At 45.4% G+C, this 12,710-nt stretch overlaps 1 protein-coding gene across 4 annotated transcripts in view; it reads right to left on the bottom strand.

Annotated features, from left to right (window-relative positions):
* The window catches only part of Ust (uronyl 2-sulfotransferase), a 276,650-nt gene that overhangs the window by 43,182 nt on the left and 220,758 nt on the right, over positions 1-12,710 (bottom strand). For all 4 annotated transcript variants that reach the window (XM_040728387.1, XM_040728384.1, XM_040728385.1 and 1 more), the window contains one exon: positions 2,183-2,280. In XM_040728387.1, the coding sequence (XP_040584321.1) occupies positions 2,183-2,280 (98 nt within the window). The remainder of the gene's footprint in view (positions 1-2,182; positions 2,281-12,710) is intronic.

Here is a 12,710-nt window from a genome sequence, read left to right as displayed (position 1 = left end):
GTGAGCCCTACCCTGAATTCCTTCTAAGTCTAGCCTAGGTATAGCCTCGCAGCCCGTTCTCCTAGGGGTTCTCCAGCTGAGGTATTTTTTTTTTATATGCATGCAAGGGCTAGGATCTTGAATATCCCTGTCTAAGTATTTAATGAAAGTCAATGACAGGCATTTAGGTCCCAAGCAGATGGTTAGAATGGCGTTTATATAGATGAACCAAGTGGAACCCATTTAATGAAGTTAGAGTCACCGGCAATATTCTGGTAGTGATCAAAACGATTGTCCAATAATGCCTGCTAATAATCTCATCCTTTTGAAACACTAACGTTGGTTTTTATTGTTGTTGTTCGTTACAGAAGGGGAAGAGCCGAATTTCATTATAGGTCAGGTTTGGGGGAATTTGGACAAGCCAAGGTCAATCTTGAAACAACAACAAAACAAGGCTTACCTGCTACAAAAGACTGATGTAAAATTCAACAGAATGATATTGGTGGATGGAATCTAGGGTCCCTCGTGTGAACTAAATAAGGCACCCAAGGACACTGCCCAAGGTTTGGAAAGAACCAATTTCAGGTCCACTTTAGGGAGTTAGAATCATAGCCCTTGGAATAAACACCTCCACATATGGTGACATATTATTTATGATTTTTAAAGCTTGCCTGAGGATTCAGAAAGCAAAGTCAGCCACAAGCCATAGAAGCCAGGCACACACTTTTAATCCCAGCAGCCAGAAGCTAGCAGGTGGTGGTACACACTTTTAATCCTAGGACTCAGGATTAATAGACGGATTTCTGTGAGTCAAAGGCCACCCAGACCTACACAAGAGTGAATCAGTCTAAAAGAGAACTGTAGCTCACACCTTTAATCCCAGGACTCATGAGAGGTATATAAGTCAGTATCAGGCATTCGGTAGGAAGCATTCAGTCTCCAGCCATGCTGAGGAGAGCTCGTGGGTCAGCCCTTTCAGCCTGAAGTAGAGGTAAGGATTAGTGGCCAGCTGCTTTGCTCTTCTGAACTTCAGTTTGAAGCTTGAACCCCAATATCAGTCTCTGGGTCATTTATTTTCGTGTTACACCCATAAAAAAGTAAGTCACTGGATGCTGTATCCTCAGCTGCTAAAGCAGTGGCTGCAAACCATTTACTGACCATCAGCGTAAGCGATGGGGAAGATGGCCAGAACCAGGATATTGATAACGCCTGGGCTTTGCATTGTGGGAACTCTCTCCTGTTACAGTAAGCTAAGCAAAGCAGTGCCACCAACCCAACTCCCAACCAAACAGAAATGAAACGCATAAGCCAAAAATTGCCAAGAATGTGTCACAACTTAGAATCAGCCATGTCCCCCAACCCCCTGGCTGGGACACAAGGATCCTCTCTCTACTTCTGCTCATTGCTGCAACCCTTTCTTTGGGTTGTCGACACGTGCTTATAACAATGCATGTGATTTCAATTATAGCTACTCCAGCACCACCTAGAAAAGCAACTAGGAATGCTTGTGCCTGCCCTGGGGTACGCTGTCTCCCTGAGAAGTCACAGAGTGAAGAAGGCTCTTGATCTCTGGAAATTCTGCCTGTCAGTGGTTCTCAGCCTTCCTAATGCTGCAACCTTTCATACAGTTCCTCATGTTGTGGTGACCCCAACCCTAAAATTACTTCCTTTGCTACTTCATAACTGTAATTTTGCTACTGTTACTGTGTTTTCTGATGGTCTTAGGAGACCCCTGTGAAAGAGTCTTTCGACTTTCAAAGGGTTACAACCCATAGACTAAGAATAGCTGTTCTGTGAGACAATATCTCATTAGAGACACCATCAAATAGTGTGTGTGCTTCCAGAGTGTTGGACCCTATGTAGCTTGTGAAGCGCAGATATGGTTGTGGGTCACAAATGCTCACCATGGAGGAACAGGCTGGCCACCTGATGCTGGTCTCCACTGTGTTGTTGGGTGGTGGTGACAGCCATGTTTTGGGTAGATAAATGGAATTGGTGGGTGTTTCTGTTAATATAACTGTATGTAATCACACCTATTGCTGTGTCATGGAGTCTTGCATTCCTTATATGACACTCAGGTTGGCAAATGATATTCTTGAAGAGCTGCTGTCATCAAGAACTGAAGTCCAAAAGGTTGAGGGACTTCCTGCAGAAGGGTCCCACAGGGTGCCCGTGTGGCAGGGTGCTTTCCCAGCATGCTTACCTACATCTGGGGTGCTGTCCACAGAAATACGGAATGATGTAAAATAACCTGGGGTTGGAACACTCAGGGTAGTTTTCCAGAATGCACTCATTGATATCCTAGGAGAGAAGACACAGTAGTGAAAAGCCTCATTGTCTTAGCAGGGCTTGCTGAGTGCCATCCATTAAAAATGTGTGTTGATTACACACATTTCACCGGAAACTCTGAGGCAGACAGAGAGAATTCAGACTTCCTAAGAAAACTTTCCTTTTGCCTCTCGATATCTGGGTACACTGGCCAGGTATGTCCATGGTCTGGGCAGGTCGGGGTGTGACTACTTGGCTGAATACTCTGTATCTCTCATCTCCTGGAGGCTGGAACGTTTGGTTGGATCATAAGTGTTGTAATTTAAGAAAAGCAGCATGCGAGAGAAAGACACCATGTGACAGGGTTCAAGTATAGGTTTTGTTTGTTGTTGTTGCTTTTTCTTTAATTGGGAAAGGGATCATAAAAAGGGGAAAGGGAAGGGGGGAGACTGGCCTTTGGAAACAGGAGCAGCAAGAGAGAGGAGAGAGGAAAGAGGGGGAGGAGGGAGAGAGAGGAACAGACAAAGAGAGGGAGAGAAAAAAGGAGAGAGAGAGAGAGATGGGAGGTGGGCAGGGCCCTTTTAAAGGGGAACACAGTGAATGTGCATAGGTGGTGCTCTTAGTGGCTGAAGCTGAGGCTGTATCCTGTCAGAGCCTCAAGGATAGGCCAGTACAGATGCCTGCATGCTAACAATAAGCCTGATAAAGAAAGTTCTATTCTTGTGCTTCTCAGTGGCCCCAGTGGCTATCTGCCAGCCCATAGGTATACAACAGGCACTTAATTAATGCTTGTGGGATTAATTCAGTAAGAATTAATCCTTAGTGAATTTTGAGCTAATCACTCACCATGGTGTGTTCATGTGTACAGACATCTGGTAAACAATTATGAAGTCGCTCCAACAGTCTCATCAAGGGTTTCTACATTTCAGAGAAGCTACACAACTTCTAAGGTTAACAGCAAGAAAACAACAGGGTTTAGGAACCTTGGTGTCCTTTCATTTTCAAAGGCAGCTGTATGGGTCTCAGGTTTTCTCTTACATGAGGTCACATATGGGCTCTGTTAGCACGGCTAACAGGAGTTTGGGATGGCCAGGGGTGGGGTGGAATGGGCTTATGTCCAGACCCTGGCAGAGCTGAAGGGTGAAGGTGCAGGGAGTTGGCTGGTCAGAGAAAAGGGGACAGGAGCAGGACTAGTCAGCGCTGGGTTTTCAGAAGGCCATGTCCCTATAGGACACCACAAATAACCCTGCGTGGGAAGTCATAAATTTCTAGTTCAGAGAGTGCAGTTGACTAGGCTTCTTTTCTTTGACCAAGGCACATCCTGGGGGACTTCAAGGGGTTCCATTTGAGCCCATTAGGATGACGAACGGCGCTCATTACAGCCCTGCTAAGGAAATTCTATAGGAAGAAGTAAATAAAATATGTCTCCAGTAGAGGGTCAAGGGCAGCATTGAATATCCACTGCTCAAGGATGCAGACAGGGAGACCAAGGCCTTCGGGAATCAGTTCCTGACCACTTACACAGTCTGACTGAAGGGCTGACTCGGGAAATGCGATCTCAATTCAGTATCTTGTTCCAAAGGCGCCTCTCAGTTTTTGGGGAAGATAGAGTCCTCCCATAACTACTGACTTTTAATTTGGTGGGAGACTTTATTATGATCATCTTTTGTGATACGCCTCTCTTAGCACATATGTATTTTAAAATGCTCTCACAATGTCCTCTTTTCTCATTCCTTTAATTTTTAAAATTTATTTTATGTACATCAGTGTTTTGCCTGCACATGTATTTGTGTACCAATTGCATGCCTGGTGCCCAACGGAGGCCAGAAGAAGGAGTTGGATTTCCTAGAACTGGAGTTACAGACGGTTGTGAGCTGCCATGTGGATGCTGGGAACGGAACCTAGGTCCTCTGGAAGAGCAGCCAGTGCTCTTGACTGCTGATTATTTCTGCTATTATTCCTTTAACTTTTCGTGATTTAAGCAGAAATGGGTTATTTGTTTCTTTTGCTTGGTGTATATGAATAATCACGAGATTGCCATACACACACATCACGAATCAATGAATCATCATGAGATTGCCATGCACACACATCACGCATCAATGAATCATCATGAGATTGCCATACACACCTATCACGCATCAATGAATCATCATGAGATTGCTATGCACACATATCACGCATCAATGAATCATCATGAGATTGCCATACACACCTATCACGCATCAATGAATCATCATGAGATTGCCATGCACACATATCAAGCATCTTTCTCCTACTCTCCCTCTGCTCCCCTTCCCACCCCTCCGCCCCCTGCTTTTGCCTCCTTCCCATTTGTCTCCCTTCTGCTTCTCTCCCTCTGGACACACACACACGTGTGTATGTATGTAGATCTAGATTCCGCCTATGAAGGAAAAGTGTACTCTGTTTTCTTCCCTCACTACACTGTCTTGTCTGTTTCCCATAATAAACCCCACCCTTCTACTTCCATATCTACACAAAAACACACCACATACACAAACACACACACGTACTTAAATCTAGATCCCCACATGAGAGAGTCATTTTTGTCTTCCTGAGTCTGGCTTATTTCACCTCACGTGCCGATCTCTGGTTCCATCCATTTTCTGGCAAAAGACCTTATTTAATTCTTTTTAATGGCTGGATAAAATCCTACTCAGTGTGTGTGTGCTCATGCCTGTGTGCATGTGTGTGTGCGCATGTGCGTTTCTGTGTATGCATGTGTATATTGTGTGCTCATGTATGTGCATGTGTGTATTTGTGCATTAATGTGTGCACATTTATCGTATCACGTTTTCTTTACTCATCCATCGTTTCTGGACCTCTAAGATGTTTGCATCTCTTGGTTATTGTAAGATGTGCAGCAATAAACATGGATGTGCGTGTATGAAACAATGAACATGGGTGTGCATGTATGCAGCAAAGACCATGGATGTGTGTAGCAGGTACCGTGGTGTGACGCTGCCTTCAGTTCCTTTGAGATCCGCCCACACATGGTGTAGCTGCGTCACACGGAAGCTCTAATTTTAGTTTTCTGAGGAACCTCCACACTGACTGCAGCAGTGGCAACACGAGCGGGACTTCTCACCACAGTGTGCAGCCCTCCTCTTCCCCACACACTTGCCGGAATCTGCTCTCTTCATGTCAGCAGTTCTGACTGGGGGGGGCTTGTTCTTTTTTTTTTTTTTTTTTTTTTGCATTTCCTTTGCATGTTGTGCTTCCAGGGTAAGAGTGCTTTAAAAACATCTTGAAAACTCACATCTGAGTTTTTAAAATTTAGAGTGGGAAGATCTAAGTTACACCACTACTGTAGTGACTGTAGCCAAGCAAACTTGACTTGCTCCAAAGGATCTTGGATTCTGTGATCTTCTACAGCATCTCCCGCTGCCTAAGGCTGGCACTCTTACACAATTAGGTCTTGGGCACAGCACTCGACTCCACTCATAATTCCACACCATTGGGGAACTAGAGAAAAATACTTCCAAGTGGGCACTGAGGGTAATTGACAATCCTTTCCATACCCAAGCCATTAACAATCGAACCCACCTGGAATTTATCCTAAGCAGATTATATAAGCACCTGGTGTAGAATCCCAAGAAACCCAAGCAAAAATGGCGTATGTATTTTGTTGTTTCTACTTTTGGTAGTAAAGAAAGCCCAGTTCTGGTCTCAGTCCTGCGATTAGAGGAGTGTCCTTAGCAAAATGATGACACCTTTTTTGAGTTTCACTTTTCTCATCGGTGGGACACGAGGCAGAACCTCACAACTCATTTTATGAGCCAGTGGGCAGATGTGCCCAGGTCCCTAAGCCAGGTTTTGTATACTGAAGAACTAGAAAAGATGGCCACACTTCGATTCAAAAGTTACATGTAAGTACGAACCCTCGTTCAGCGTTTCCTGTCTCCCGTGGAAGCAAGTCTTGGGACACTACTGACGTCAGCAGATCTCACCTGGAGGTACTACTTGCTAGCAGTGGGGTCCTTGGCAAATGTTTATGTCTCATAGGCTCAAGTTTCTCATCTCTAAAATGAGAACAATACCCAGACCCTTAAATAAGACTAGAAAGCATGTGTGCCCTTTATCTGCCATTCGGCTCTTCCTTCATATTACGCCATCTTACTATACTTTCACTGTTTGGATTCCTTTAGGTCATTCACAGTTTTAAAATAGTGACTTCTGCTAACTGGAAGAAAACAGGAAGAAAAATAGGGAAATATAAAATGCGTATTGTATGTTTATCCATAACACTGTTGGTTGGAAACAAATGAATACTGTCAAACAAACGCAGGCAACATTCCCTCCCCACCCCGCCCCGGTGGAGCTTGACTGTCAGTTCAGCTAAGTTCCTGCATGAAGCCACAAGGCAATGTAGGAAAAAACCCACAACAAAGCCTTTCCCAATACGGATTTAAAAGAGGGTGGGAGTGGGTCTTCCTACTCTAAAATTACAGACATTAGAGGAGAGGTTAGCAGTGAAGGACACACAGAAGGGTGACTTATTGTGCTGGCTCTAACGGCTGTGTTAGAAACGGGAAAGGGAGAATTCCTGAGTCCATCCACCACGGAGGCATTAAAGGCATCCTTGGCCCACAGGTGGCAGTGGCAGTCAGAGCACAGATTTGATGGCTTAGTCAATTTAGTTAAGTGGAATGGACATGACCTAAGCTAACTTTCACTGCCCACACTCAGCCTCATAAGACTTCCCCCCAAAACCATATATATATTGACCCAGAACCAAAGAGTCACACAAGACTTCTCAGTGACATTTAATGGACTTCAAGGGACAGGTGGCCAGGTAGCATTATTTCCCACTCCATGCTCAGTTCCGGCAAGAATCACAATGCTAGAGCGGATGGAAAATGTCCTTTGGAGTGGATCTGCACCCAGCCCTTCAGATGGTATCACCATTAGAAAGTAGCACTTTCTTCTATTGCAAGCTCGCACTGGGGTGGTGGAGGGTAACACCCGTGGCACCAGCTTTGGTGTCTGTGTGGTCCTTTACCCCCGAGACCCTGACTATGTGTCCTATGGTGGGGTGTTCTGGGTAAACGAGGCATCACTCTAGCTTCACCATGACCAATGTTCCTATTTGCTGGGGTACCTAGTCCAGTGCAGCTCGTAAACTCTAGTTTGCTTCTGTAGCTATGATAAACAGTGTGTCTAAAAGCAACGGAGGGGGGGAGGGGCTATCGGCTTACATTTCCTACATCACAGTCCACCACTGAGAGGAGTTAGGGTAGGGACTTAATAAGTCTGCTTGGGGCTCAGGCATACCCTATTGTCTTCTCTAAATGCAATCAGGGTTGGGCTTCTTGGCCCCAGGATGTTAGCCAGTTTCTGTTACTGTAACAAAATAACTGAGATAAACAACTAACTGAAAGAAATGTTTATTCATGGGAACTATGAGATTTCAGCTAGGGACCTGTGGTGAGGCAGAGCATCACAATAAGAGGGCACACCTCTCACCTCATGGCAGCCAGAGAGCAGAGAGAGGGTGGGGCCAAGGAACTAGGTCCCAAAATACCTTCAATGGCAAGCTCCTAATGACCTACATCCTCCAACTAGACTCCATTTCCCAGAAGTCCCAACAGCTGGGGACCAAGCCTTGTGAACATGTGAACTTCTGAGGGACATAAGATCCAACCAAGCCGACCAGTTGTTAACATTCCATTCTCTGTATGTTCAAGGGTTTCCTCCTTCTACTATGGTCCTTGTCATGTCTGGTGATGTGAATGTCTCTTACAGAAGTTCTCAACGTGTGGGTTGTGACCCCACAAGGGGTAGAGTATCAGATAACCTGCATATCAGATACTTACAATTCATAACGCCAGCAAAGTTAAGGTTATGAAGTAGCGATGAAACGATTTCATGGTTGGGGGTCACCACAACACGAGGAACTATATTCAAGGGGTCTCAGCATTAGGAAGGTCGAGGACCACTGCTCTATTATCTTAATAATGGGATCTTGGAAAATAATTAGTGTGGTCCGCTAAACTAAAATGAGTCAATGGGCAACGGGGATAGTTTTCCCGCCTCCCTGCCATTACTCATGTAACTGAAAACACCAAAACGACAACCACAGCAAAGCCATACAAAACAAGACTCAAAAGGAGTGGGGTGGCACATGCTGGAATCCCAGCCCTCAGGAAGCCAAGGCAGGAGGAGAGTGAGTTTGGGGCCAGCCTGGGTTAGATAGTAAGACACTATCTTAAAATGCCAAATGACAACCACAACTGCCACCACCACAGCCACCTGTTGTGGCTTAAATGAGAATGTGCCCCCCTTCCCTGCCCCCCAGTCTCAGGAATTTGAATACTTGACCCTCAGGAGGTGGCATTGTTTAGGGAGGTTAACTGGTGTGGCCTTGCTGGAGGAAGTAAGTCACAGGGGTTGGTTTACCGAGACTAAAAGTCTCAAGTCACTTCTGGTTTGCTCTCCCTGCCTTGGGCTTGCATTTCAGGATGTGATTCTCAGCTTCCTGTTCCTGCCAGCAAGCCTGCTGTTTCCTGTCACGCCACTCGGCCATGATGGACTCTTACCCCTCTGGAACTGGAACCCAAAACAGACTCTTTCTTCTCTAAGTTACTCTTGGTAATGGTATTTTACCACACCCACAGGAAGGTACCAGTCCCCAAATTTTAAGGCTCCAAACTGTTCTTCACTTTGTTACTTTAATACAGCACAGTAAGTTTCGATTCAAATCACAATGAAGCATTTTTGCATGTTAAATGTCTATAAATATTAAACATGCTTCTCTCTCTCTCTCTCTCTCTCTCTCTCTCTCTCTCTCTCTCTCTCTCTCTCTCTCTCTTTTTGGACGCACATTCTTGCCTTTGTGGGAAATCTGTTTCCCTCCTGCCCATGGCAGATCAACAGGAAACTCTCCTCTTATGAAATCAGCCAGTCCATCACCTCACAACAGGGCAGCCTCACCAGCTGGAACCCAACTGCAGTCATGGCCCATTTCAGAGAAGCAAGGAAGCATGCTGAGGCCAGAGTTCCAGAGTGAGGCAACGTGGGAATACAGAACATAGGTTCAGTAAATGAATCTGGGCTCTCAATGCCCTTTAGAAAGGTACATGAAATTCAAAAATGCAAGGAACGGTGAGGGGCAGTCACATTCTGGGCCTCCCCCAAGTTCTCCTCATGCTACAGGTGGATTGAGCCCCCAGTCAGGAAAAACCTTCTTGTGTCTAATAGAAATGAAACCTGGGGGGAACCTAGACACTCTGAAAGGGGCTGTGCGCAGGGTTAGCATCCTTTGGGTTAGAATTCCTGTTGATGGAGTGATTCCTCCTCTTGAACCTTGAAGGTCATAACAAAGATAAAAAACTAGCTGTTAGATAATATTCAGAAGGGCTGTTAGAAACAGAAGACACGAGATGAGCGCAGCATGCCAAGACAGATGTGGTGGATTCTACCTCTACGGGGTAAGGGAAGGAATAAGACAGGCAGAGGCTCTGTCCTGTATTTATGGCATGGTGGGTAAAGCGCTGGTTGTGCAAGCCTGAGGAACTGAGTTCAGATTCCAAGAGCCATGGAAAAAGCTGGCCATGGTGGTATGTCCTCTTAGGGCTGGGAGGCCAAGACAAGACGATCCCGGGTATTAGATGATGAGCTAGTTAAACTAATTAGTGAGCTCCAGATTCAGCGAGAGCTGGTGGCTCAGAAAAATGTGACACGGAGCAATTGAGGATTGGCCTGTGACCTCTGCGAGCACACACACCGGTGCTCAGCATGTACACATATTCATACACCACACACACACAAACTAAATAACAACAATAACAAAAAAACGTGGCATCCTTTATTTTAAAGAAATTTAAGACACAGTGAGATGGTTAGCATGTAAAGGCACCTGTGCCTGCCTGACAATCTGAATTCAATTCTTTACAACCCATGAAAAGTGGAAAGGACCAACTCCAACAGATGCCCTGACCTCCGCATGCACACCCATACACCCCCCCCCCGTACACACACACACACACACCATATACACAAATAATAATAATAATAAGGATAATAAATAAAGTTTAGTAATAAAAATTCAAGTGATTATAATTTTGGTCTATCATGTCACTATTGTACATTTCCAGTAAAGCATATCCATTCTTTATTTCATTTGTCCACTGTGAGTGGACAGAGGCCCCCTCGAGTCTATGAAAGCTAGAGACCCCAGTATGGCCTTTTGGGAGGCACGCTGCCCACACGTGGCTGCTAGGCTGGCTTTCTTAACCGAGCTCTCAGAAACTTTAGGAAACCACACCTGCCAGAACCAGTGCTGTTCCAGGCTCCAGGGCAGGAAGGGCAGCCAGGCATGGAGACTTTTGCCAGTCAATGTGGTTATTTTATTAGGCAAATCGGTGTCTACAGATTCTAGTCTAAACCCACCGGGCCCAACCCAGATTTGTACAAACATTTTCGAAGGTGATGTGGAATACGTTAACACTCACTAATTCTCATGATTATAGTGCTTTTGGCTAATACTCCCTTTCCTTCTGCATCTGTCTCAAACATTAACACAAAGAATGTCTTTAATCAGGGGTCAGTCCTGATGGGAGTTACTTGCAAAACTGTTAGATACTCTGTACCAAGTGAGTCGCTGAAGGACCTTCCTAAGACAAGAAATGTCTTGGCAGAAGTATGTAGGGCATACATTTTACAGAATCATAAAATGGAAGAACTGAATTTAGGGAATGGAGGAAAGAATACTGAGCAAACAGAGGTTTAAGCTGGGCCTGGTGGCCACTAACTGTAATCGAAGCTACTTGGAAGGGCGAGGCAAGTTCCAAGTTCAAAGCTTGCCCGGCCTACAGAGTAAGTTCAACGTCAGCCCAGGTAACTTACATAGGCCTTTTCTCAAAATGAAAGGTAAAAAGAGGGCTGGAGGTATAGGCCATCAGAAGACTGCTTGCCTAGCACGTGTGAGGCTTACGGTTGGTAACACGTTTTCACATGCTGTAGAATGTGTTGTCTGTGATCTATTCCACGTGCTAGATTCTCCCCCTTTACCCTGCTTCTGTTTCTCTCCCTCCTTCTGGGCCTCTGAGCCCTTAGTCCAGAACCAGGAGTTGACACTTCTCAGTCTGCAGGAACAACGAGGGAATAACAGACCCATCATGGAGCAGCAAGCAGAGCCTCAGCTTCTTAAGGCCACAGCTCTAGGCAGTGTGTGAATTGCTATTATCCTCTGCTTCCTTTCTTGAGAGGACAGGAAGTACAGACAGGTCCCCACCTTGGCCTACACACCACCAGCACCACTACCCTTTACCCACAAACCCATTCTGGGCGGCCACGGTCTGGTTCGTCACCAGAGTGAAACTGCTGTTGTTCTATGCCTGGAGGACAACCTCAGTTTTTACTCCTCTTTGACACTCTGCTTATTCTTGTGATACGTTTGGGGACTGAGGGAATGAAAAGTCACCATGTCACCGGCCGCCTGTATGGGCCATTCATGCTCCTGGCTACCATGAGGTCTGTTAGGAAACCTTGCTCAGCAGAGGTACGGGTGGCCTGAGATCTGTGGGGCACAACTTGCAAAGCCAGGGGAAGAATCTCAGGATTGCGTCAGGTCCGTGCCAAAGCCTCACGTAGCACATCAATTGAAATGGAGTTATTTCTTGCTTCATGTATCAGAGAGCTTAAGCCACCAGTGTGATTCTCTCCATGGCTGCTTCGAGATACTCACATCACAGCAGTGACCACTGAGCTTCAAGTCGCTTCCATTGTGTCGTGAAAAGCATTGTGTATTTGAAGCATGCCAGGAATGCAAAAATTTCATCAACTTCGCCCTAAGTAGTCCATTATGTAGTCCAAATTTCTAGACAATTCTTCTCTTTGCATTAGAATACACACCCAGTGCCAGACAAGTACTTTATGGAAGTGGCCTTTGGAGATGATGAAATTTTTGTTTGAATTGAGCTATGCTTAGGAGATCACTATGGGAATCTGGACGCCTGATAAAAGCTTTTAGACGACGGGACCACTTTTCAATAAACAACATTATAAAAGATTCAGCAGCAAAGTGAAGTCCAGGATACAACTACTTTTCATTTTAAAGCAAAAAAAAAAAAACCCAACAACAATAATTTACTTCAATGACAGAGCAGGTGAAGGTGTATCTTTAGTCATTATTTGCAAAATCCAACACATACTGGTCTACAACCCATTCCTCAATGTAGGGGGCAAATTTCAGATATGGGCTCCACGTGGAGAAATAATGGCTGGAATTATTCACCTTTGTTGTCTGTGACTCTAGTCCACAGAAGGCCCAGAAAGACCCAAATAGGTGAGCCTTTGCCACAATCATTCTACTGTGAGTTTGCTTAGTGATGCCCAGGCATGTGCCAGGTCGTTGGGCTCCAGAGCCCTACTGCTGGGGATTCAGTCCAGCACAGGGATGGAGGCTGCTCCTGTCTACAGAGGGCAGTAGTGATTATATT

This window comes from Mesocricetus auratus, unplaced genomic scaffold (assembly GCF_017639785.1).
Source record: "Mesocricetus auratus isolate SY011 unplaced genomic scaffold, BCM_Maur_2.0 Super-Scaffold_100018, whole genome shotgun sequence".
NCBI classification, from domain to species: domain Eukaryota; kingdom Metazoa; phylum Chordata; class Mammalia; order Rodentia; family Cricetidae; genus Mesocricetus; species Mesocricetus auratus.
This window is presented reverse-complemented; position numbering and strand designations above follow the sequence as displayed.